Here is a 24973-nt window from a genome sequence, read left to right as displayed (position 1 = left end):
GCAGAAAGGAGATCTCATCTATTGGGTGCTCATCCTTGTTAAGCTAATTGTCTATCTCCCTTCACTCTCTTCTCCCCCACTTGCTGGGGAAGTCGCTGCAGCCTAATTGAGTTATCATAAAGATAATGGCTGATGCTCTAGCCAGAGCTGAGAAAGGAGGATCCATCTCACATCGACTCAGGCTCCAGACAGGCCCCCAAGGGGCTGAGACGTAGGCAGTGTTGGCAGGGGGGTGCAGGCTGCATTTCTAGCAGGAGGAAGGCTGGGTGGATGGTGCTTTGCCCAGAAGCGTCTAACCAACTGGTTGTCCTGCAGAAGACAGGGCTTCCTCTCTGCTCTTTCCTGCCACCCGAGGAAGCTCACCTACAAGACAAAAAGATCTCTGGACCTGGTGTGGTGGCTCTTGCCTGTCAACCCAGCACTTTAGGATGTTGAGGTGGGAGGATCACTTGAGACCAGAAGTTTGAGGCCAGCCTGGTCAACATAATGACACCTGTCTTTTAAAAAAAAATAAAAATAAAAATTAGCCAGACACAGTGGTGTGTACCTGCGTTCCCAGCTACTTGAGAGGCTGAGATGGGAGGATCACTCGAGCCCAGGAGGTTGAGGCTGCAGTCAGCCGTGTTCATGCCACCGTACTCCCACCTGGGTGACAGAGCAAGACCTTATCTCAAAAAAAAAAAAAAAAAAAAAAAAAAGTGATCTCTTACCTCTTGTCTAGGCATGTCTGGGGCTTTCTCAGAGAGGCAACCAAGCCACATGGTGATGAGACGTGGACTTGGAGAGCAGACCAGGTTTTAAATCCCATGGGTATATCTTATGACCAGGGCAACCTAGGGCAATTTCTTTTCTGCTCTGAACCTGAGTTTTCTCATCTGTAAAATGGGGACATTATTGGTAGGAGGATCCGGTGAGATCACGTGTATAAAGCAACTGCACAGTGATGTGAGCTTCCACTCGCCTGTCCTAACACTCGATGACAATAGAGAGGGGTGAGGTGGCTGAGGACCCTGTGGGAGACCCAGAGTTCAGTGCTCTGGTTTCAGATGAGCAGCCATAGGACATGCATGGGGGACAGTCCCAGCACCATGCTTCCCCTCTTGCCACCGGGCACCTCGCCTGTATCCCAGGCCCTCAGAAAGCTGTGAGCTGCATCACTGGGATGAGAAGTTGGGTACAGGGGTGCCAAGGAGCAGCAGGGAAGCTGGAGGGGAAGGTGAGCAGAGGTCAGCAGGCATGAATCAAATTCCAGGACACATGGGAAGGTCCAAGTGAATCCAGGCCAGCCAAGGCCCTGAACAGAGACAGTGAGTCCCACCCTGGGCGGGCAGAGGGACAGGAGCCAGGCCCCATTAGGAGACCCTGCATGGATAGGAGAACGAGGCCCCAGTTCCCCAGGGGATCTCTGTTCAAGGCCCAACCCAGAGCCCCAGGTAAGGCAGCGTTGCCAGCCAGGCGAGGACGCACAGGGTCCCGACGGCAGCACCCCCTTGCCTTCCCAGTGCCCCCTCTGATCCAGCCCTTCGAGTTCCCACCGGCCTCCATCGGCCAGCTGCTCTACATTCCCTGTGTGGTGTCCTCGGGGGACATGCCCATCCGCATCACCTGGAGGAAGGACGGACAGGTGATCATCTCAGGCTCGGGCGTGACCATCGAGAGCAAGGAATTCATGAGCTCCCTGCAGATCTCTAGCGTCTCCCTCAAGCACAACGGCAACTACACATGCATCGCCAGCAATGCAGCCGCCACCGTGAGCCGGGAGCGCCAGCTCATCGTGCGTGGTGAGCAGGGACAGGCCAGCCTCGGGGGAGGGAGGAGCCAGCTCTGCCTGCTGCTACTGCAGTCTCTAGATTTCCAGTTCCAATCACAGGCTTATGGAAGGTGGGCTCCAGCAGGACCCTTCAAGATGATCTTGGAGCCTAAACCTCTTATTTTCCAGGGCAGGAAACCGAAGCCCTGAGCAGAGAGACACTTGCTCAGTTAGTCAGCGGCAAAGGCAGGATCGGAACTCAGAACTCCCAACTCCCTACCCAGTACTCGACAAAAGCTCTCAGCATCTTGGGTTTCAGAAGCTGCCTGCTTCCAACTTTATAATGGCCCAGGCAGAGCTGACCTCAAACAGAAGGTGCTCCAAGCCCTAGGAGACCCATCAGAGACTGAAATGGTCTGTTTCCCTACCTTCCCTCTTTCTGCAGTGCCCCCTCGATTTGTGGTGCAACCCAACAACCAGGACGGCATCTACGGCAAAGCTGGTGTGCTCAACTGCTCGGTGGACGGCTATCCCCCACCCAAGGTCATGTGGAAGCATGCCAAGGGTAAGCCCCTGGCCCAGCCAGAATCTCCAAGAAGGGCAGGGATGGGGAAAGGAGGATGCTCTGATGGAATTTGAACCTGTTCCCTGTAGGCAACTCCTAGCCCTGGGTGGGAGTCCTTGGGTCTGCACCCCAGCGGACCCCAGGCTACACACTTCACCTGGAGTCATCCTCAGCCACCCCCGGGGGTCTGTGGACCGGGAACAGCCATCATGCTGACTCCCTATTTCCTCTTGTCCCCCAAGACGTGACCTCTCCTCTCCCGCCTCCGCCCCAGAACTCAGTGTACACCTGCTTTCCCTACCCAACCCTGCCCTGGGGCCCCAGACCTGGAAGCCCCCTGCTTCTCACCAGTCAGCCTTTTCTGGGGTCAGGGTCCTTCTTGGAGCCCAATTGCATCCCAAGGATGCCTTTGCTTTCTGAGTAAGGCCCAATCCTAAACTGTATTTGTGACTGACACTGGGGAATGGAGGGGCAGGGGGTGCCCACAAGGCCTCCTTGGAGGATGCTGGCCTCTCTCCCAGGCCTGGTTGCCTAAGACCAGACAACTGCCATTCAAAGACTCAATCTTCTCTCCACCTGCAGCCAACTGGCCCAAGGACGGCTCTTTCTTCCTCTCCAAGGAATTCACCCCAAAGAAGCTCCATGCCAGTGTCAAAGTGGGCATTGAGCTGAGGCTCCTAACCCAGTCTCCTTGAATCAGAGCTGGGGCAAGGCCCATCTTCTGGGAGGGGGGGAGTCTTTCCTGTTGTCTGCCAGGAGCTGTGTGGCCTCAGCACTTTGGGGATGGCCAAAGTTCAGCTCTGCTACAAAACAGCCCTCGATCTGCAAGAGCAAGGTGTCAGGGCCACTCCTGGGACACTCTCAGCTTATGCCCCAGTACAGACCCAGCCCTCCTAACAGCTGCCTCCTTCCAGGGAGCGGGAACCCCCAGCAGTACCACCCTGTACCCCTCACTGGCCGCATCCAGATCCTGCCCAACAGCTCGCTGCTGATCCGCCACGTCCTAGAAGAGGACATCGGCTACTACCTCTGCCAGGCCAGCAACGGCGTAGGCACCGACATCAGCAAGTCCATGTTCCTCACAGTCAAGAGTGAGTCCTGCCCCCGCACAGACCCCCAGCACCCCCAAATCACAGTCAAGCCCCGGCTCTGCACTCTTCCTGCCTGCTCTCTTGGTCTCCACTGTTTTATCTATAAAGGGAAGGAAGGAAGGCTTCCCAGTCAGAGGGCGGCTTGGGACCCTCAGTTGGGGTATTCAAAAGCACTGTCATCTAAAACAGGGGCCTCACCCTGAAAGGCCCCAACTCACCCCCACCCTGGTCATAATAAGCTCATGATTTGCTCTGCTGCAATATCATGTGGCATCCTGTTTACTTTGGTCTGTAGATTGGCGATTCAATCTGAATACTCCTAGCAAACCATTTATTTTTGCTAGTTAATATACACTTGCATGTGTACAACTTGTTTGTGGCTTAAAAAGGAAAATAGCATATACCCAATGTAGAAGAAGGGCCTATGGGTCAGAAAACCTGGGTTCCAATTCCAGATCAGCCTGATGAGTTGAGTGACCTTGGGAGAGTCACTTCCCCTCTCCGGGCTCCAGTTTCCTCACCTGTGCGAGGGCTCTCTTCCCAGCCCACTGATCTCACAAAATTGCTGTAAGTTCTGCAGGAACTGATCATGGAAAGAGGAAGCTGCTTTGGAAAAGCCCAAGGACCAATGCAGCTCATTACAACTCGGTGGTGTACCCACAGCTTCTAAATCCCCCCACCCAGAGCAGGCCTCAACGGCCTTAGAATTACACTGCTTATTTGCTATCCCAGGATGTTCTGAAGTCTCATACAGACATCCTTACTGGGTGAGCTTCCTTTACACTGCAGGGGTCTATATAATGGGTCCCTGGGAATCACATCAGAAGGGCCATGTCCATCTGGCCCCATGTCAAGACATGGCTATAAGGGCCTGAGTGTTAGTGTCTGACCCGGCCAAGTATGAATCTGGGAGCCAGGACTTAATGCCTTGGGACTTTGATGAGCATACTTGGCCTTGTGCTACTTCATTTTCCTGATCTACACTATGGGCAGGGGGCAGGGCTTGTAATAGGGCCTTACCTGTTACGTTTCATGTCAAGAGCAAGTCAGATGGTGTAAGTGAAGCAACCAGTATGTCAAGTGCCCGGCAAAGATTTCATGGCTTGGCCAGCTTTGTTATTCGTAGCGGCAGTCCCTCCAGGGTGTGGGTGGGAAAGCCTGCTGACGGCAGAGCCCCGCGTGTGGTCTGCCCAGCCTCTCCCCAGAGTGCCCACCTTTAAGAATCATAGCTTCTTTATCACTTGCCAAAGCCTGCGTTCAGCTCAGCACAAGACAGGGAAGCCCCAGCGATCGATGCTCAGGGAGCTCTGAGCCGGAATCCCCGCCCTGGGGAGCCGCTTCCCTCACACTATCAAAAAGCACTTTGTCCTTAATAAAACCAGGCAATCAATCTACATCCCTGAGCTTGGGAGAGCTTGGCTAATTCTGGCTGTGCAAGGCGGGGGAAGAGCAGGCACCTCTGCAACCCTCCTCATCTCCCAAACTCAGATGCTTTTTCGCTGTTGTTGTTCTTTGCCTTTTTCTTCAAGTTGGGGGATTCCACTGAGCTGCCAGCTCTGTGACAGGTGGTTGCTCCATGGAGACGCAGGGGTCGCGGGTGCCAGAGGACACAGTGGTCAGGAGCTGGGCTGTGTGTGAGGAGACCCCGCGTGCCTCAGGCGGTCGCTGATGCCCTGTGCTCCCGAGCGAACCACCTCCCCTGGCGGGCCTGGACTTTTTCTATGCCATCCTCACTTTGCAACCCAGCAGCAGCTGCAAAGCGCTCTGAGAAGTTCAGAAGGAGCATATTTGGTAAATTCAGGGCCACCTCCTGAACACATGCTGCACAAAACCTCACGCACCAGACACACGCTGGGGCTCACCTATGGGGCCCCGTCTTCCCAAGGGAATGGCAGGAGTTTCCTACTATCCCAGTCACCGCTGGGCAGAACCTGGACCTGGCTTCCTCCTTCCTTTCCTCCCCCATGTCCTCATCTGCAGGCCTTGGTGGGCTCCCTCACTTCTCTCCCGGTAGGGCCGTCGACACACCTTTCTTACAGCTGCTGTCTCTCCACATCTAGGGGTCATGTCATCCCACTCAGGGCACCTCCGATCACCCACAGCACCTCTCAGCACCCACTCATGGCTCCTGCGTGGCCCTCAGATGGGCTGCTCTCCAGCCTCACCACGCACACATTCCCTCTGATACATCCTCCGTTTCTCACACCCTTCCTGTCACAAATGACCCTTCCCATTCTGGCGCCACTCTCCCCAGTGACCTGCCCCAGCCATCCTAGAGGCCCTCATGCCACCCAGAATCCAGCAGGAGGGGAAGAGGCAGGGCCGAGGACATTGGAGGCTGCAGGGCAGCGGTCATGGAGGCTGCCAGGGTCAGGGCCCCTGTCTGGAGTTGGAGGGGCTGACTGTATTTGTGTAGCAGCCTGCATAATTCTGCGCTGTATCTGGCTGCCAGAGGACACTCCCGGGACAATGCAACACTGTCGGGGGGGTGGAAGTGGGCACTGGGTGGGCCGCTGGCGTGCCTGGCCTTCTTTGGAACACTTGTTCTGCCTCCTGCTGCTTTGACGCAGGTGCCTGTCCCAAGTAACCCGCCCCAGCTACTGCCCTGCACAGCCTCTCCTTGCCCACTCTTTTCTTTCCCTCCTTTCCTTTTCCTCAACCTGATAGCAATTCTCCCACTCCCCCATTCTGATTTCAGTTTAAAGGACACAGGTAGGTAGAACCTTCAGGACCCGGTCACCCATGCCCTCAGCAGGGGAAACCACTCCTCGTCATCCCTCAGTCCATCTCAAACGCCCATACCATCACCCACTTGCAGAGCCAGCCACAGAAAGATCTACCATTTGCAAAGCCAATTTCAAGGTTTGCCTCAATGCCCCTAACACACTCGGGAAAGTTTTGACCCAAAATAACTTTACCTTTCCAGACCTCACACTTCTATGAACTCTCAGAAAGCAAACTGATCTTAATCCCCACTTTGCCCAAGCAGAAGGAAGAAAATAAATCTATCAAAGGGACCATAACAGCAGAGAAAGCCTCCAAGTGTCGGATCGGACGTTTGTGTTTGGCTTCTATTGGGGAGTGTCTATACCATTGATCCCTGCAGCTTCCAGAGATAACTCAGCACTCACTCCATGGTGCTCCCTGAGCACTCACTAAATAGATCAATAAAGCGTGGTGATTAAAAACACGGACTTTAGAGCCAGACAGCCCCGGGTTCAAAGCCCAGCTCTGCCACCAGATAGCTGCGAGGTCCAGGACAACAATCTGTCAGCCCTAATGTCCTCCCCTGTAAGTTTGGAATTACTGTGTAGTACTTTGTGCATTGGTGAGGTCTAAATGAGACCATGCACTTACAGGAATGAATACAGTATTTGGCACAAAATACACATTCGATAATTAGCAGTCATTAGTTTTAGGTGCTAGAAACCTGATGATGAGTCAGAGCTGCCTTTCTCAGAGAATTTAGAATCTTGAAGAGGAAATAGACACCCAAAACAACTATGATACACAAAATGATAAATGCCTTAAAAAGCTACAAGCAAGGTGATACAAAAAGAATCTGAGACAGAGTCATCAATTTTAACTCTGGGGGTGAAGAAGCAGGTGTCAAGAAAAGCTTCACAAAAGCAATAGTCTCTAATTAGGGCTTGAAGGATGAGAAGGATTTGGACACGGGCCAGCAGGGATGGAGGTCATGCCCTTCCAGGGATACAGAAACAGCACGGTGTGCGGACAGGAAGGCCTGTGAATGTCCTATGTTGAGGGAACTCAAGGTGTCTGGCAGAGAGTGATGGGGAGAATGTTTTAGAAAGCTAAAGGTTTTCTATCTATGTAGAGTTGACGCTTGACACTAAGCTCCAAACAAGAGTTCCAGGGATCCAGAGGTCTGGATGGGAGTCGGAATTCCCAAGCTAGTTCTTGGAAAACTGCTGTGCAGAACCCTTTTCAGGATCGCAGGGAGCTAAGGGTTTATTAGAGCAGGCAAGTGGTTTTCCAAGTCCTTGGACATCTTTGATGGCAACCAACCAGGCCCAAGTGGTCCCCACTCCTCCCTGGGTCTTGGTGTAGGTTGAACTCACGAGTGCATGAGCATACAGTCCAGCATTGCCACCTGCATGTACAGCACTTTACAAAGTTGTTCCCATACCTTGCTTGTGAAGTTGGTAGGCAATAGCTCCTTCTCAGAGAATGTGAGAGATTAGATCAAGGTGACTGGGTTAAGTATAGTCCCAGCTGAGGCCAGAACTTACTTCTATGGACTGATGGTTTGGTAGAAGGAACACAGACAGAGTAAAAAGGCTGGGTGCTAGTCCTGGCTCAGACCTACTGGCTCTGCATCCGTGAGCTGTGCCTTCCTTTCTCTGGGCCTGTTTCCTCATCCATACAGTGAGAGGCCTGAATTAAGATCTAGTCACTAGATGACCCCAGTTCCCTTCCAGCTCAGACTAGCTATGACTCTAGCAGCATGAGCAGTCTTTTCAAGGCACCAGACCACCTCCCAGAACTTGGTTGAAAATAAATGTAATTAACAGAATAAAATACCATGTCCACAGAGCTGCCTTTTATCTCCCTTTTAAAATATATTTTTTAAAAAAGGAAGAGAGATAATGACCAAAAGGAGGAGGAAGTAATTCCCCCTTCAACTGACACATGGGGAAAAAATAAAGCATCTTCAAAGAGAATTCTTCAACGAGAGGCAGGTACAAAGCCAAGCTGCCTAGTCCCAGGCAGAAGGAGGCTGGCTTGTTTTGAGGCAGCCATCACGTGGCAGTGCCCTCCCGGGACTCGGCCATCCTCTTGTCCAGCAGGTGACCTTATTAGACAGGTCTCGTTGGACCTCCCAGACTCTCTTCCACTCTGTGAAGGCACCAGTGATTGGGTTCTAGACAAAGCCCATAGCCAATTAAATCCATAAGGGCTCTTTGTTTGGTTTGAGTTTTGATTTATTTGTTTAGCAAAATGTCAGACCAATTAAAGTGAGGTCCAAGTGCCCTCAGCGAGCATACACCCAGCTGCACAGCCACAACATCAGGAGAGGGGAGCTTGGGGCCAAACTCTCATGGGGACTTGAGAAATGGAGGGGGCAGACCTAGCAAAGGAAGCCCTTGGGCCTCTGTGGACCAGGTCGCCCACCATGGTTGGCCACTGGGACTGAGGTCAGGATGCAAAACTCTGGGAAAGTGCGTCTGGTGATCCAAGATGGTCCTCATTTCAAATTTGCCCAAAGGAAACTCCTTCTTGTCAAACAGAAGCAGCACCTCCCTGAGACCTGGGGGACTGGGGCCCCGCCCCTTCCATAGGGCAAGGAGTCTATAAGCCCAAGGAAATGGCTGCTCAGAGCCCACAAATCCCTTTCTAGATCACAGTCCAGGCACCCAGGGAATTCCCTGCCTGCATGCCCCCAGCCTGCTTCCAAGACCTCCCAAGGCCTCCTGCACAGACTGTCCTGCCATGGATGGGCACTGCCACCGCCGTGATCCCTAGAGCTGAGGGACGGCTGTTGGCAGAGCATGTAATGGAGCCTGGGCACATGGATTGGGTGTCCACACACTATACTCACAAGGCCCCTGTCAGCACAGATAACAAACTGAGGCCCCAGAGAGGGCAAACAACTGGCCCAAGATATTCCTGTGTGTTCCCTGGTGGTGGGTCCTGTCTTGTCACAGACTGAAGCTCCTTGGGGGTTGGGGCTGGTCTTCCCCTCCCTGGGTGGGAACTCTCACTCCTGGCACCGTGCTCAGCACAGACCTCTGCCCACTCTGGAGTCTGCACTGGGGACTGACTGGCTGACTGACCTCCAGCCCACAGGCCTAGTCCAATCATTGGGCTCAGAGGTCACCCTCTCTGCTCTTCCCTTCTCCCCTTATGAGTCCCCCGATTGGGCAAGGGGTGGATGGTATAGACTCTCTGGATCTGAAAGTAGCAGGGGGAGAAAGCAGGATAACACTCAAGGGCTGAGGCCTGGGCACTGAGTTATGCTGGCCTGGGCCTGGTGCTTGGCCATGCCACAGCTGTGGGATTTGGGAACCATCACCTGCTCTCTCCAGCCAGGAAATAATCATAGTCGGCCTCACCTGCCCAGCCTCCAGGCAGCAGAAAGGGCCCCTCCCTGGCTTATGCCAAGCTAGGGAGTCCCCTCTGGAGACCTGGGGACCAGTGCCCACCCCCACCTCCACCGCTGCTGAAGGGAGGGAGGGAAGGAAGAGAGAATGAGTCATTGTGATGATTTCCATGGCAATGATCATCCGGCTGGCTCTTTGGCCTCACTGATTTTGAGACTTCACAGAATAAGGAACAACACTTTGACTCCTGCTTCATTAAACAGAGGCGAGGAGAGAGGCTGGACACGTCCTCTCACCAGGCCAGGCTCCCCGCTGTGGCCCCCATTTTCAGAGGAACAAGGAGTCAGCAAACCTCCTTGAGCCCTCGCCAGGAAGTCTGCAGCCCTGAGCCGGCTGCAGGCTCTCCCAACCCTCTGCAGAGCCCAGGGAGACCAAAACAAATGGTTCATTTAGGGGACAGAAAGGTTCTGACCCTGGTTCATGTCCCAGGGTTCCTCGCTATGCCCTGGGTAAACTGGACACAGTCCTTCTCGCAGAGACTCAGTTTGCTCCTCTGTTCAGAGGGGTCACCATCCTTCTGTCCCTTTCCCTTGCCCACTAAGGCATGACTAGAGCTCAACAAGTGGGTTGCGTTCTGTTGTGCCAGTGGAGACTCAAGGGCATGTGTCGCCAGTTCCAGGCCCCAGCATTCAGAAGCTGTAGCCTTTTTTGGGGAGCTATAGGAAAGATGAAGATAAGCCTGAACCAACGAAAAGTGGGAGATCTTACTGACCTCCCAATGCCAGCAGTATCATTGGAACAATCACATAACATCCCAAACCTAACCCCAAAGCGGACGTTTGTACAAAAGTTTCAAGGTCGAATAGAACAGTCTCCATGTGGAACAATCTCCATCCTCGCCCTGGTCCCCTGACAAGCAAGGAGGTTTTATTAAAGGGATAGGAGGGATGAACCTGCCCATGCATCCTCTGGTTCCAATTTAAAAGTGCTTGTCCCTAAGGATCTCATCTGGGCTCTTACCTCCTTCTTAGAGCCCTTAGCCAGTGGTGGCAAAAAGCACATCACCACCACTTCACTGTCATCCCTGCAGTCCCCATGACCACAGCACTGAAGAGTTTCCAGATGAATCTGAGCTCCAAGGTGTCATAAAGGGCGAGACCAGATTAATCACAAAACTGTTTGCATCCTACATGTCAGTCAAGGTGAAGGTGCCAGCAAACGCTCCGAGACAAAAGAGAGTCAAGGTTATCATGAGGTGGCTCAATTTAATAGATAAGAAAATGCAGGCAGGCACAGGGCTTAGCAGTGCCTCCAAACCCTGCCCTAAGTGGGCAGCCCAGAATTGCTCCCCCAGTTACAGCTGAAGCCCCTCTGAATGGTGAGGCCATGATAAATTGTTGGATCAGCCAAGCACTAACCAGGTGCTTCCTGAGCAGCCCTCAGGTGTCCAGCCTGGTGACAAAGACTGACAGAGAGAAAGGCGAGATTGAAGCACCATCCCTGCCCTCCAGGAAAGTACAGACTCATTAGGAAGCTGGAACTGACCTCCAGGAAACAAGACAAGATCACGTGCTAAAATGTTCGGCACTAGAAGCGTGATGTGAGGTTATAGAAGGAAAAACCCGAGGTGGACAGATGTGGTCAGATGGAGCTTCCCGGAGGGATGGGCTTGAGTTGGGTTTGGAAGGGCAAAGGAAGAAAGGAGGCATCCGGGTGGAAGGAGGAACATGAGCAAAGATCCTGGGGGCAGGAAGCCCGGGCAGGCAGTGAGGCGCACCTCTGACCAGAGGGTGGCTGCTGGAGACTAGAGGAATGGGAAGTGTGGCTCTGAAGTCTGGACATGATGCACTAGATGACAGGAATGATATTAAGATCTTCAGCATGGAATGGAGAAAAATGGAACTAAGAGTCACTCTGAAGGAACAAACACCAGGCCTTGATGAGGGCTCCAGGCTGAGAGATGAGGATGATGGCCCCACCAATAGAAATGGAGTACATGGGAATGGAGGGGTGACATGTTCACTGTGACCGTGTCAAAGTGGAGGTGACACGGGGTGCCCTGAGCAGCCAGACGCTGGCTGACACTGCCAGGATCCTCCCTAGAGCCGTGTGCTACACCAGACAAGCCTAAGGCTCCCACCCTGCTAAAGTGACTCATGACTTGTGTGACTGGCAGGTGTCCTGTCCTGAGCCAGAAAGCAATGAGACTGGGAGCTGGGTGCAGATTCACCTAGAAGCCTGAGCCCCCACCCACCCCTCCCTGCCTAGTCCTCTGGGCCTCTCAAGTCCACAGGGACTTGAGACATAGCAGAATTCGATTCTAAAGAGCATCTTCTCCTGTCTGTGTTTGCTCGCATCCAGCCCTGGCACTGTTCATCCATTTCACAGCAAGAGCTTGAGCCAGGTGCTCGGGAATCCTCCCATGCCCATCGGGGGCAAGACGGGCATGGTCTTTGCACACTCCTGCACCTACCTGCCTATCGCCAGCTGGGGCCTTTGGGGCTGGGAGCATAACGGGGGTGTACTCCCCATAGAGCAGAGAATGTGAAGCCCATACAGCCTGGTACCTAGGAAGCCCCCCTACCCTGTCGCAGCTCCATGGGGCAGAGGCTTGGCTACCATCCCCAGGCACTCTGCACTGAGAAGGTCTCATCACACACTGGATCCCTGCATTAGCTTCCAGTGGCTGCTGTCACAAAGTACCACAAGCTGCATGGCCTGAAACAACAGGAACTTATTCTGTCACAGTTCTGGGAGGCTGGGACTCTGACACCAAGGTGTCAGCAGGCCCATGTGCTCTTGAAAGGTAAGGAGGCTTCTTTGCCTCTTCTGGTGGTTGCCAGCAGTCCTCGATGTTCCTTGCACGGTAGACACATCACTCTAATCTCTGCCTCCATCACCACCTGGCCTTCTCTTCCTGTGGCTTCACATCCTCTTCCCTCTGTGTGGATCTCTTCTCTTATGAGGACATCAGTCATGTTGGATTAAGGGCTCGCCTTACTCTGGTATGACCTCATCTTAACTTACATCTTGATTGCATCTGCAAAGACCTTATTTCCAAGTAAGCTCCCGTTCACAAGTAGCGGGGGTGAGGACTTCAACATATCTTTTTGGGGACACAGTTCAACCCACAACAATCCCATGCCCAGCCAGTGATCTGTTATTGATAACTCCATGCTTTCCAGCATCTGGAAACCGACATGCTCTCCTTCCCCGTATCCTACAACTGCCACTGTCTGAAGGAAAAACAGTCTCCTAGCCAAAAAAAAATCTCTCTAGGTCAAGTCTAAAAGCCCAACACTCCTGTGCTCAGAATCTCAGGGCAGGGTTCAGTAAACCGGGTCTCAGATCTGGCCAGTGGTCTATGTAACTGGAAACCAGCCACACCCATTCTTTATGTTGTGTTGTCTGTGGCTGCTTACAGGTACAACAGCAGAGTTGAGTCCTTGCAATGGAGACCTATGGCCCACAAAGCCTAAAATATTTACTTCAGGCCCTTTACAGCTCTAGGGTGTTCACAGCAATGACCCGGAAGTACCTTCCAAGTGATCAAAGGAAGATGGCATGTCCTTCTGTTTCTGAAAGGATTCTGATGTTCAGAGTCATTTCTCTCATGTCTAAAATGGAAATAAAAAATACTACCCACATCTTAGGGCTATGTTTGGAGAAGGGAGGGTTAATGAGATAATTCATGTAGAGCATTATCCATGGTACATACACATAAGCTTTCAATAAATGTTAGCCATTATTATTACTATCATTTTTCCAACATTCTCAGGAAAGTAGAGGACCAGGCCAGGCACAGTGGCTCACACCTGTAATCCCACCATTCTGGGAGGCAGAGGAGGGAGAATTGCTTGAGCCCAGGAGTTCAAGACTAGCCTGGACAATCAGCCAAAAATACAAAAATTAACCAGGCACGGTGGCACACACCTACAGTCCCAGCTACTGAGGAGGCTGAGGCAGGAGGATCGCTTGGACCTGGGAGATTGAGCCTGCAGTGAGCCATCATCATGCCACTGCACTCCAGCCTGGGTGACAGAGTGAGATCCTGTCTCAAAAAAAATAAATAAGAAGTAGAGGACCAGGTCTGGCGCGGTGGCTCACGCCTATAATCCCAGCACTTTGGGAGGCCAAGGTGGACAGATCACAAGGTCAGGAGATCAAGACCATCCTGGCCAACATGGTGAAACCCCATCTCTACTAAAATACAAAAAATTAGCTGGGCGTGGTGGTGTGCCCCTGTAGTCCCAGCTACTAAGGAGGCTGAGGCAGGAGAATCACTTGAACCCGGAAGGTGAAGGTTACAGTGAGCCGAGATCATGCCACTGCAATCCAGCCTGGTGACAGAGCAAGACTGTCTCAGAAAAAAAAAAAAAAAAAAAAAAAGAGGACCAGAGGAAGGGGGAGAACTGGGTCCCCATCTTCATTTGAGAACACTCCCCGTCCTGCGCTTCTACTCTCTAGCAAGGAGCCAAGAGAAGAGGTGACTGACTCCATTTTAAAGCTGGACAAAGTAAGGCCTGACAAGTTTGAGGGCCTCAACTGGACCCCCAGTGCAGCAGAAACAGCTCTGCAGTCCAAGTCCCCAATCATTCTCTGTGACTCTCGCCCCTACCCCTTGCACACACACTGTTTGGGCCAGTTCTGCTCCCTGTGTTCTGCTCCCTGTGTAGTGGAGCAGTGGACAGCCAGGGTCCCATGGGCCCCAGCTCCCCCGGCACCTCCCCACTGGCTCTCGGCACTGAGGCTGATTGCTTCCATCCAATCTGAATTAATCTCATGCTTCAGGTGGAGCTTGGCTAATCAGGGGAGACAAGAAGCCGAAGTGGGTACAATCAAATTAACAACGCCATGGCCCTGGCTCTTTAAGAAGGGAAAAACAAAGCAGGCACCAGAAGGCACCCCCTCCCCACTCCACCCCCAGCCTTTCCCAGGGGAGGCCTGGAGATGCCGCTGCTGTCGAAGGCTGAGCAAAGTGCTGCTCCTACCCGCCCCGCCGCCGACCACCCCGCGCGCCAACAATGCCCCTTTGTGGCAGCTTATCTCACACCGCCAAACAGCGCTGCAGCTCTTGTCGGGAGCTTGTTAACAAGGAGCAGCGACACAAGGCTTTGGGGGTAGAAGGGGAGTGGGGTGGGTTGGGGAAAAGGAGGGGCCCCCTCACCTCTCGGGGTGCATGTAATCCTTTCAGAAACAAAAGGAGACGAGAGCCTCTGAACACACGGGCTCCCTGCTCCCTGACAAGGTGGATTCACAGAGCCCTCGAGAGGCTTCAGGGCACCTGCTGTCCTTTGGAAAAGCCTCTCCCAGAAGGCAAAGAGGACATCCGAGAAGGCCTTTCATCATCCCCAAAGCATCCTTTTTGGTGAAAAGCTCTATGAGAGTCCCGGAGAGATTTCAGTCAGACTTTCAGAAGGACTTCCCGACAAAGTCAAGTCCCTTCCTGATGAAGAACACGCTAAGCTCGCTGCCCTTCTTCCAATCCTGTTGCCTCTGGGATTGTCCTGCCAGAGGCAGCTGCTGTCATAGGAGGTAGAGGAGGGCTCATCCAGCCCTGGGGTTCTTCTCCAAACCACGTGAGAACTACCTCGGGGTAAGGATGGGGAATGCAGGTGCCCAGGCCCACCATGGAACAATTAAGTCAGAGCCTGGGGGGTGGAGTGGGATCTGTGTAATATTTTTTAAAAACTTCCAAGATGATTCTCAGGTGTAGCCAGGCTTGAGAACCTCCTCAAGACCCTCCCCAAGACCACCCACCTGGAATCGCAGACTAGCCTAACCCCTTGGTCCCCTGGTTCCCAGACCAATCTTCTTTCCCCCAAATTCACGTGCATTTCTCTTCAGAGAAGCTCGACTTGGCACCCCCATTCTCGGGCCCCTGATTCTACTTCGATGTCTACTGGCCTTCTCTGACATTCATGGAGTTTTTTGTTTTTTGTTTTTATTGAGACAGAGTCTCACTCTGTTGTACAGGCTGGAGTGCAGTGGTACAATCTCAGCTCACTGCAGCCTCCACTTCCTGGGTGCAAGCGATCCTCCCACCTCAGCCTCCCGAGGAGCTGGGATTCCAGGCACACGGCACCACGCCCAGCTAATTTTTGTATTTTTAGTAGAGACAGGGTTTCACCATGTTGGCCGTGGCTGGTCTCAAACCCCTGACCTCAAGCGATCCACCTGCCTCGCCTCCCAAAGTGCTGGGATTACAGGCGTGAGCCATCATGCCTGGCCAACATTCACATTCTTTCTCACATCGTGGATGAGACTACAAATGACCTCGGCCATGGCCTGACTCTGCCACTTACTAGCCATGTGACAAGGGGCAATTTACTTATCTCAGCCTCAGTTCCCCATCTGTAAAGTGGAAATAAAAATAGGGTTGTGTGAGGATTCCATGAGTTAATGCAGGTAACAGAACTCAGAACAGTACCTGGCACATAGTAAGCTCTCAGTAAACAGACTGTGATGATTCTTATCGTAGTCATACCCATGAATGGGGTGAAGATGTGCCCAGGCTTCCTTTTGGAGTTCAATGTTCCATGCTTCTGTTGCATTTTAGCAGCCTCTCCCAACAGCCCGTGGCATTCTCATCCCGTTCCTTCAACATCCTCCTTCCCACACGCACTGCTTGCTCCTCTCCTTTGGGTATTCATAACTGAATCTTCACTCCCTGGTGACTTGGGGACTTGTCAGAAACACCAGCTGAGCTCCAACCACCAGAGAAAAAGAGGCCAGGAGACAAAGACAGGGAAGGCCAGACTCACCGTTCTCCCCAGCTCCTGCCTCCAGCCCCAGCCTGCCCTAGACTGGCCTCCTGACCCTGTCAGCCCAGCCCTCCTCCAGTGTTCAGCCTCTTTCAGAATCCCCCACTTGCTTTCACTCTCCCCAGAATCTCTCCATGTGGGAAAGAAAAGCCTACACAGGAGAAGGCTAGGATAAACCAAAAGAAAGGTGCTGACCAGTTGTCAGAGGACTTGGGGCTCAGTCTCCTTCTTGCCACTCACCAGCTGTGTGACCTTACACAAGTCACTGAACCTCTCTGGGTTTCCATTACCTCACTGGTTCTGTAGGGGATAATAGACCCAGGCCACCTCCTTAGTAAGAATGAAGCTGGAGGCAAAGGATGCAGCACTGCTTTGTAAACTGCAAGGAGCGGGCCTGCCCCAGTTTATTATTAAGTGGGACCCCAGTGGAAGGGGGGATCTGGGGGAGCTAAGTAGGGGCCAAGTAGAAGCAGAGTTTGCAATCCCCGTGGCAGGGTCTGAGGACCCCTAGAACTTTACCTCCACGCCTGGGGGTTGGTCAGAAAGTGTGTGGATGCCGGGAGTGAGTGAGGCAGCAGAGCTGTCTCGTGGTGTTTTAAAAATCTATCAGCCTCTCACATCAAATTAAAATGTAAATAGCAGCTGGTCTGAGCAGGACCTCAGGGGTGACAGGAGCCGGCCTGCGAGTAATTTCACAGACGGGAACCGGTTACATCAGATTCTGACAACTGTCTTGTTTCTGAAATTGATTTCCTCCCCCCTCGGCTTGCTGCCCTGAAAGGGCCCTGGAGCAAGGGGAGGGGGTGATTCCTCTTCGGCTGTGGTGCCTTTCTCCTCTCCATGGTGCCTCCTCTCCAATGGGTGCCCACCCATCGGAACTAGCAGAAGGAAATCTGGAGTTTCTGCATGGTTATAAGGCAGCTTCCTAAACCCCAGTGGCCCAGCAGAGCTCCCTGCTTCCCTGAGTGAGCCTAAGTGTGGACTGGGGCAGGTTGCCCTGGGGCACTGGAGGAGGACGGCAAAGGCACCCAGTAAAGCTCTCCTTTCCACAAATACGAGCCAAGTCCTGGAATAGAGATGCTTCTGCCCTGGAGAGTCTCACAGTCAGACACAAGGAGGGAAGGAGGCTGCCGGAGGACACGTGCCATGCAGGGGATGCACCACGGGAGAGGCCTGCATGCAATGTGGGGTGTCAGGGAAGGGCCCTGGAAGTCCTCAGGAAGCCTCTTTGGCCTCCACCGGAGTTTGCCGCCATTTGATCATCACAGTGCCAGGCACTGTGCCAGGCACTGGGACTGTAACCGGGGCTTGAATGAAATGGGCCAGCTTCACACCAGGGTCTTCACTTCCCCAGGGTCTCGGAGAGAAGACCCTGCCCCACCTAAAGCTGTTGTGTAGGAAGGAGTTGTGGACTGAGAAGGAGCTCACCCACACCGCTGTGCCTAGCCCTAGCCCTTCCCTTCTCCCCAGTCCCCAGAAAGTCTCCCCAGAAAGTCTCCCCTGCACCCCTGTTTGTAAAGAGAAATCAGATTTCCCTGGCAGTTAATTGAATTAGATTGCAGGAAAGCAGAGAAGTTGTATTTCATTAAAGCCTCCTGTGCCCTACAGAGCAGTGAGGTGCTTTTGTGACTGTCATTAGCATTTGTCATGCAGGACCCAGCCCTGTGCATACAGTCCCCTCCCCACCCCGGCTCTCCCACCTGCACCCCTCAAGTAGCAGTCCCCACTGCCTGCCCCAGGGGTACCTGCTGCAGTTGCCCCGCCGCAGAGGCCATAGCTTTTTGGTGACAGCCAAATTCCATTTCCAAAAGCCAGGGACTGTGTGCAAGGGTGGCAGACAAATGGGTGGCTAGAGGTGGTCAGCCCCCTTAGAGGTGGAAGGACCACTTTCTGAAAGCCTCAGTTTCCTCATTTGAAAAGTGGAGATGATACGACCTACTTTCATGGTTGCTGTTGGGAGGAACCACTGAATGATAAGCCAAAAGGCAGAGGCATCCAGCTCAGGACCTGCTTTGTCAGGGGAACCCGGGCACATGGGAGGCCACGAAGCTTTGTCAAGAAATACATCAAGACACAGGCTTTGGAGCCAGGGCATAATAACAGTGCCTACCTCAGATGAGTACATTCATGCAAAGTACTTAGAATCCTGCCAGGACATGGTAAGCGCCCAATAAAAGGGAACTATAAAAGTATGTGTGTGGAGAGAGCGTGTGCACTTACGGACTGCAGCAGTGTGGGGAGACGTGTGTTAAACAAGCACATCAGGGTACTGACGTGCAATTGATCATTGCATCAGGGTATGTGTGTGTGGTGCCGTGCGTAGGCTTATGGTAAGGGTGTCAGAGCATGGGCTGTGAGGGTGACTATGTTTGTGACTGTCTGTTGAGGTGTGTTTCTGACACTGCCCCTGTGTGTGTGTTTGTCTGTGTCTATGCGTGTCAGGATTTGTACTCCTGGTGACTGCATATGACCATTTCCCCAGGGAATTCATGGTGGCTGCCTTTACCCAGAAAGCCCTGTGGGGTACAGCTGGTCTCCATATAAAGAAGGTTTGATCTTGTTTATTACTGCAACGCAGTGGAGCAGAAAGACCTTGTAGTCCAGAGCAAGAAGTAAGGGAGAGGTGGAAGAAGGTGAAGGACCGATGAGGCAGGCACCTATGCCCTGGACTTCCCCCTATTAAGGGGCTGCCTTGTTAAGCCCAGCAGTACAGCAGCCAAGAGGGCCAAAGCTCCTATTTGTGGGCACAGGAGGACACCGTGGTCCTTGGAGGCTGGGTGCAGGGCCTGATGGAGGGGCACAGTGGCAGAGTTCTCTGTTCTGGTTAGTTGGCAGAGGAAGAGGGGAAGAAGATTCCCTGCCTCTTACCCAGCACAAGGGGCTGAAAGCCCCCATCTGCAAGGACTCGAGTACTCTGATTCAGAGAATCACTTGACCAGACAGTGAGCCACATTCCCAGACCATCCTTCCCTCTTCTAAGACCTGGGCATCCCCAAGGGCCCAAAGACAAGGGGCCCAGATCCAGGCCTTAATTGACTGTGAGGCCACAGGTTGTCTAATTCCAGTGCAGGGAGTTTACTGCTTCCCACTGTGGCCCTTTTCCCAAACAGCAGAAAATACTAGAACATTTCTTCTTAGGCCAAGTAGGAGGTCTTCCCTTCCCCCCTTTGCTGTGTCTCTCCCTTGCTCCCTGGGTTACTAATTCCCAGTTCTCAGCATGCTTTCAAGTCAGCCCATCTTCCTGGTCACACTCCAGCCTATCAATGTCCTTCATCAAATAGGGTCCCCAGAACAAGACCTGATATTTCTTGGTTAATGTTAGGAACAGGTAACCTGAGCTTGTAATTATGAGTCCTAGAGAGCTGAGAAATCGCATTCCCAGCGATGCCGGGCCGCCCACCTTTTGTAGCATTGCTGTGTGTTCAGTACTGCCCTCTGCAACCCATCCTCTTTTGAGATGCTCTTCTGCTTACCAGCAACATGACCTTGGGCAAATTGCTTCCTTGTATCACCTCAGTTTCCCCATTTGCCAAAGGAAGGGTCTGTGTCACTGATCTATACCAATGCCATTCAGTAGAACCATAACATAAGCCAAATAATATGTAATTTAAAATCATTTCTTTGTCATATGTTCAAAAAAATAAAAAAAAGAAACAGGTGAGATTAATTATAATAGTATATTCCATTTAACTCCATACATCTAAAATATTAACAGGTAGTCAATATAAAACTTAATGACAGCCGGGCGCAGTTGCTCATGCCTGTAATACCAGCACTTTGGGAGGCTGAGGCGGATGAATCACCTGAGGTCAGGAGTTCAAGACCAGCCTGACCAATATGGTGAAACCCCATCTCTACTAAAAATACAAAAATTAGCCAGGCGTAGTGGTACACGCTTGTAATCCCAGCTGCTTGGGAGGCTGAGGCAGGAGAATCACTTGAACCCAGGAGGCGGAAGTTGCAGTGAGCTGAGATTGTACCATTGCACTCCAGCCTGGGTGACAAGAGCGATACTCCATCTCAAAAAAAAAGATATTTTACATTCTTTTTTGTTCTTCCTACATTTTTGAAATCCAGTGTGTAATTTGTACTTATCACACATCCCAATTTGGGCTGGCTGTATTTCAAGTGCCTATTAGCCCTGTGTGGCCAGCGGCTGCTACAAATTCAGCAAAGCAGGTCTTCATCTGGGCTCTGCAATGCTAGGATGCTAGGATGCTAGGATTCTGTGGGATCGCCTGGCAAGTAACACCTGAAGCCAGTAACTTGAACACGTGTATTTTCTGAACTTGTATGAGTAACAGACATGGGTCTTATACAGCCTTCCACTTCCCAGATTCACTTTTAGGGGCAAGGCCTGGAAGGAAGCTGGCAGTACTCCCATGAAAGGATACACATCCATCTTACTGCACCAGGGACTCTGCTTTTCTTCTTGCCTGAGGTGTGCACCTTTCACATCCGCCATTTTCATATCTGCCATTTTGGACAGTCAGCAGACCCAGTTTAGCTAATTGGCTGATTGCATTCACCTGCACTGGCAAGGATGGAAAAGGAAATGACTTCTGACTGTAGTTTTTTCTTTGGGCCTTTTCCATGGAGTCTGGTAATGCATGTCAAGCCACACACCCTTTTCCATGCCACTTGTACTTGTGAAGTAGTCCTTAGTACCTGGCACCCAGTTGTTTTGAATTCAGGGGCTCATTATACCAGCCCAGTGGAGTTCTGCCCATCAAGCTAGGACCGGCCAGAGCTGGCCGACATCAGTGGGTATAGCCTGTGATACAAGGAACCACTGGCCAGGCCAAGAAGAGCCACTTTGGACACTTCAGTGGAGGTTGACTCTCGCCAGGTCATCTTTTGCCTAGGACCACATTCTCTGACATTTGCTTTCAGTACCACAGTCTATCTTCAGGCCACAGACCTAGGCTTTTTTCCTCTACCCAAAAAGACCCTTGTCCTGCCACACAAAATGAAAGACAGTAGTCTATGTTGCACATCACGTTTCTATAAAGAAGAGCCTCCTGTCTTGATGGAACCCCTTGGGGATAGGAATAGAACCCAGGTTTCTCAGCAGCTGCTGTGTGGCAGGCAGTTTACATATGTGGGTTCAGTTTGTCCTCACAGTGCTCCATGAGGCTCAAAGAAGTTAGCTTTAAGGGGTGGAAGACCACATAGCTCGCAGCCACAGAAGCAGATCCCAAGCTGGCCTGGCCCCCAAGCCCCTCAAGCTTCTGTCCTCTTCCTCATGAAAGGGCTCCCCTGAACTAGCCCTGAGTGAGGGTTGTGGTATGTGGTGCTCACTGCCATCCTAAGCTGGTGGAAGGGTGAAGGGACCCTGTCTCAGGCCGCAGGTATGGTTGTTACCACACACAGCAGGGCTGAGGGGCCAAGGATCCCTGGGAACCCTGCTATCCCTGGATGTCCACAGGACTGAACAAAGCTGACTAGAAAGACAGGTTCCCTGAAGTGGGAATGGCATGTATTGGATACACAGGTTGTGCATGGCTCAAAAGTACATAGCCTCAGGGGTGAATGGGGTCTGAAACGTGGTCCCTGCTTCACTGGCCAAGCTGTGGCTCCTGGCACCAGGCAGCATCCAGCCAGAGGCGTGGTGGGGCTGCCTTTGTAATGCACACACAGGCCCTGGATGGGCTGGTGCAGGCCTGCCTGGAGAGCAGAACAGAGGTGTGCTGAAGAGCTGTGAAGTCCTCCTGCCAAAGAAAGACTCTCCCTCCCAGCCCCACTTACACACACAAACACACACACACACACACACACTCTGTTCCCCTGCTTCTCTGTGGCTTCAGCAGCAACCTCTCAGGAACAGGATTCCTCCCCAGGAAGGAGGCCTCAGGGCCCGACCCATGGGGGACCCAGACCCCAGTCCCCTGTCCCCTTACGAGCCTCCCCAACACCCAAGCATCTCAATCCTCCAGTAAAAATGGAGGCATCTGCAATGCAAGGCCCGACTTGTTGATGTAAAATCTTACTCTATATTCCACCCAGGTTTATACGAGTGAATTATGCAAATCTTTGATGGAAAAATATTCCTCCGCACATCCTTGAGAGTGTAAAACCTTAGTCAATAATTCATACTCGGATGTCTCTGACTGCAGGCTTTTTCTTCATTATAACTTGCACCTCGTTATTTGTCTTTCGCATTTTATGGTATATCCTAGTGTAATGCCGTGCATTATAAAATTTATCTGCTTCATTATTTGATGAGCTGGGGCTGGGGAATGTGCTGAAAGGCTGGTGCGGGGGCCTGGGGGCCAGGGCTGTCGTCAGCATCAAGTCCTGCATGACAAGGCAGCAGAGGAGGTGGCTTGCTGTGTGGTGTGACTTCAGGGAGCCAGAAACCTCCCTTCATCCCCCCTACTCCTGTCCCAGACGTCTCCTCGCCCACGGACTGGTGTCAGATGGCACCATGGCAGCTCTGTGGCTCCCCTCATTTCTTCAAAGGCCTATTTGTCCATAAAAGTCAGATGTCCCTGGGAAGAACTTTGTCTGAGCAGGCCTTTAAAACTGGGGGAGAGAGAAACTCTGAGAATACCCGGAAGGAAGGAGGAGAAAGGGCCAGCTGTCGAAATGGAGCAGAGATACGGTGCGGGGGCGGTAGGGGAGACGGCGAAGGGGGTGGGCAGGGAACTGGGTTTTGAGGACAGATAAGACAAAGCCCGTTTTTGCACGATTGCCCAAAGCAGGCCAGTGACCAGGATAAGGTGAGCTGGTCTCTGTTGTGACAAGAAGTATTCCCCTGAATGGGGGTGGGGGTGGGGGCTTTCTGATTCTTGCAGCCAATGACAGCCCCTCCCCATTTGTATACTCCAGGATGGTTTCTGGACACCCCTCCTGAGACAAGAGCCACTGGAAGGCAAATTTTCCCAGAGAAGAAAAGGACGAGGATAGTCTCCAGCAGCACCAAATCACTGACCTTCCTGGGACATGCCCCGCCTATGTCTGCCTTGGAGCCTTGGCTCAAGCAGATTCCCCTGCCTAGGCGCCCTTCCCTCTGTTCTCCCCATTTAAGTCTTGCCGGGTCAGGGGCTGTGCATTTCTCCCAGCATAGGACTCACCACTCTTCACTGAAATTGCTAGTCTTGTCTGTTCTCACCACTAGAGTGAAACTCCCTAAGATCACAGGAGTTTCAAACATGAGATCACACCATGTTTGTCCTATTTACTGTCAGTTCCAGAACCCAAGACAAGACCTGGCATGTAGTAGGTCTTAATAAATCCTTGCTGAATGGATGGACTGTGCTTTCCCTGATGCCTGTCAGTCAAAGTTAATGTCTCCTAACCCTTGGATGAAACACTCATCAGATTTTCCTCCAGTTCATGTTGCCGGTGCAGGTATCTGTCTTCCCCTCCCTCCGGAGGCGAGGACCCTGTCTCATTGTCATGTGTACCCCCCAGCCTGGCACGAGGTCTCATGATGGCATAAGTGCCCCATGTGTGTTCGCTGAGTTGGGTGGAGAAGAAAGGGGACAGGGTTTCGCTGCAGCTGAGACCATCTTTCCCTTGCCCCTCCCCTCCTGCTGCTGCTGCCACACGTGCTCAGGCCCAGAGGAGGGGCCAGCGATTGACAGGCTTCTTGTCTGGGCAGTAGGGACGGGGGTTGTGGGGGGGTGGTGCAGGTTCCTGATGACCAGCCTGGGCCCTGGTTGTTTGCTGGTGATTTTCTCAGTCCTGTTAGCACTGCTTGTGGATCTTTATTGTGGTGGTGTCCAGGGTTTTCCTTTGTATGTTGTTTGAAAGAACAGGAGGGAGATAAACAAGCCTTAGCTATAGAGAAAAAGCAGAGTCTTGGTGTTTTCAAGAAGGCTTCTTAACCTGGGGTCCAGAGGCCGCTATAAGCTCTGTAGATCTGATTCAGGGGGACCCATGAATGTGGGTGGAGGGAAAATCACATTTTTTCACTAACTTCTCACTGAAATTTAGTATTTCCTTCCATTTTGAACATAAGCAACAAAGCGCAGCAATAGCAGCCCCTGTGACTGTCACCAGCAGAAATCCTCAGATATGCTCCCATCACATCACAGTGATTGCAGATGTCTCAAAATATCACTTATACGCAGCACTATTACAGGATCATGGTAATATAAGACAGCAATTATATGAGCTACCGCTGGATCTTATTTTGTAAAGAGTAGTAAAGAACACATACTGATATGTGATATACAATATTGAAGGTTTGCTTGTTCGTGTTTTTAATATTTGCATAACCATATTTCAATATAACTGGTTTCCTTTACAGTTCTATGTATGGCATACCTGTAAAAGCATTCTGAGCCCAGTCCACTGCCTCCCCAGAGGAGGAATGTGGGGACCCCTGGTGAAGAGGGAGGCTGTCCCAGTCATGGATGGGTGTGGGAGAAAGGACAGGCCAGTGGAGTTCCCTGTACTCCTTTATTGGAGCCTCTCCTGGGGGAGGGACGGCTGGGGCGGGGGCTTCTGTGCAGGGCACGCATGCCTCCTCCAGGCTGACCTCACAACCCTCACTGGCCTCCTCCACCTCCGCCCCCCAGTCCCAGCCATGATTACTTCCCACCCCAACACCACCATCGCCATCAAGGGCCATGCGAAGGAGCTGAACTGCACAGCACGGGGTGAGCGGCCCATCATCATCCGCTGGGAGAAGGGGGACACGGTCATCGACCCTGACCGTGTCATGCGGTACGCCATCGCCACCAAAGACAATGGTGATGAGGTCGTCTCCACGCTGAAGGTGAGTGCCC

At 52.3% G+C, this 24973-nt stretch overlaps 1 protein-coding gene across 2 annotated transcripts in view; it reads left to right on the top strand.

Annotated features, from left to right (window-relative positions):
• The window catches only part of DSCAML1 (DS cell adhesion molecule like 1), a 378285-nt gene that overhangs the window by 298702 nt on the left and 54610 nt on the right, over window positions 1-24973 (top strand). For both annotated transcript variants that reach the window (XM_030918019.1, XM_030918020.1), the window contains exons 9-12: window positions 1503-1781; window positions 2196-2315; window positions 3230-3406; window positions 24764-24963. In XM_030918019.1, the coding sequence (XP_030773879.1) occupies window positions 1503-1781; window positions 2196-2315; window positions 3230-3406; window positions 24764-24963 (776 nt within the window). The remainder of the gene's footprint in view (window positions 1-1502; window positions 1782-2195; window positions 2316-3229; window positions 3407-24763; window positions 24964-24973) is intronic.

The sequence above is a fragment of the Rhinopithecus roxellana genome, chromosome 15 (assembly GCF_007565055.1).
Source record: "Rhinopithecus roxellana isolate Shanxi Qingling chromosome 15, ASM756505v1, whole genome shotgun sequence".
Lineage (NCBI taxonomy): Eukaryota > Metazoa > Chordata > Mammalia > Primates > Cercopithecidae > Rhinopithecus > Rhinopithecus roxellana.
The sequence above is the reverse complement of the archived record's forward strand: the minus strand, read 5'-3'. Positions and strand labels throughout refer to the sequence as shown.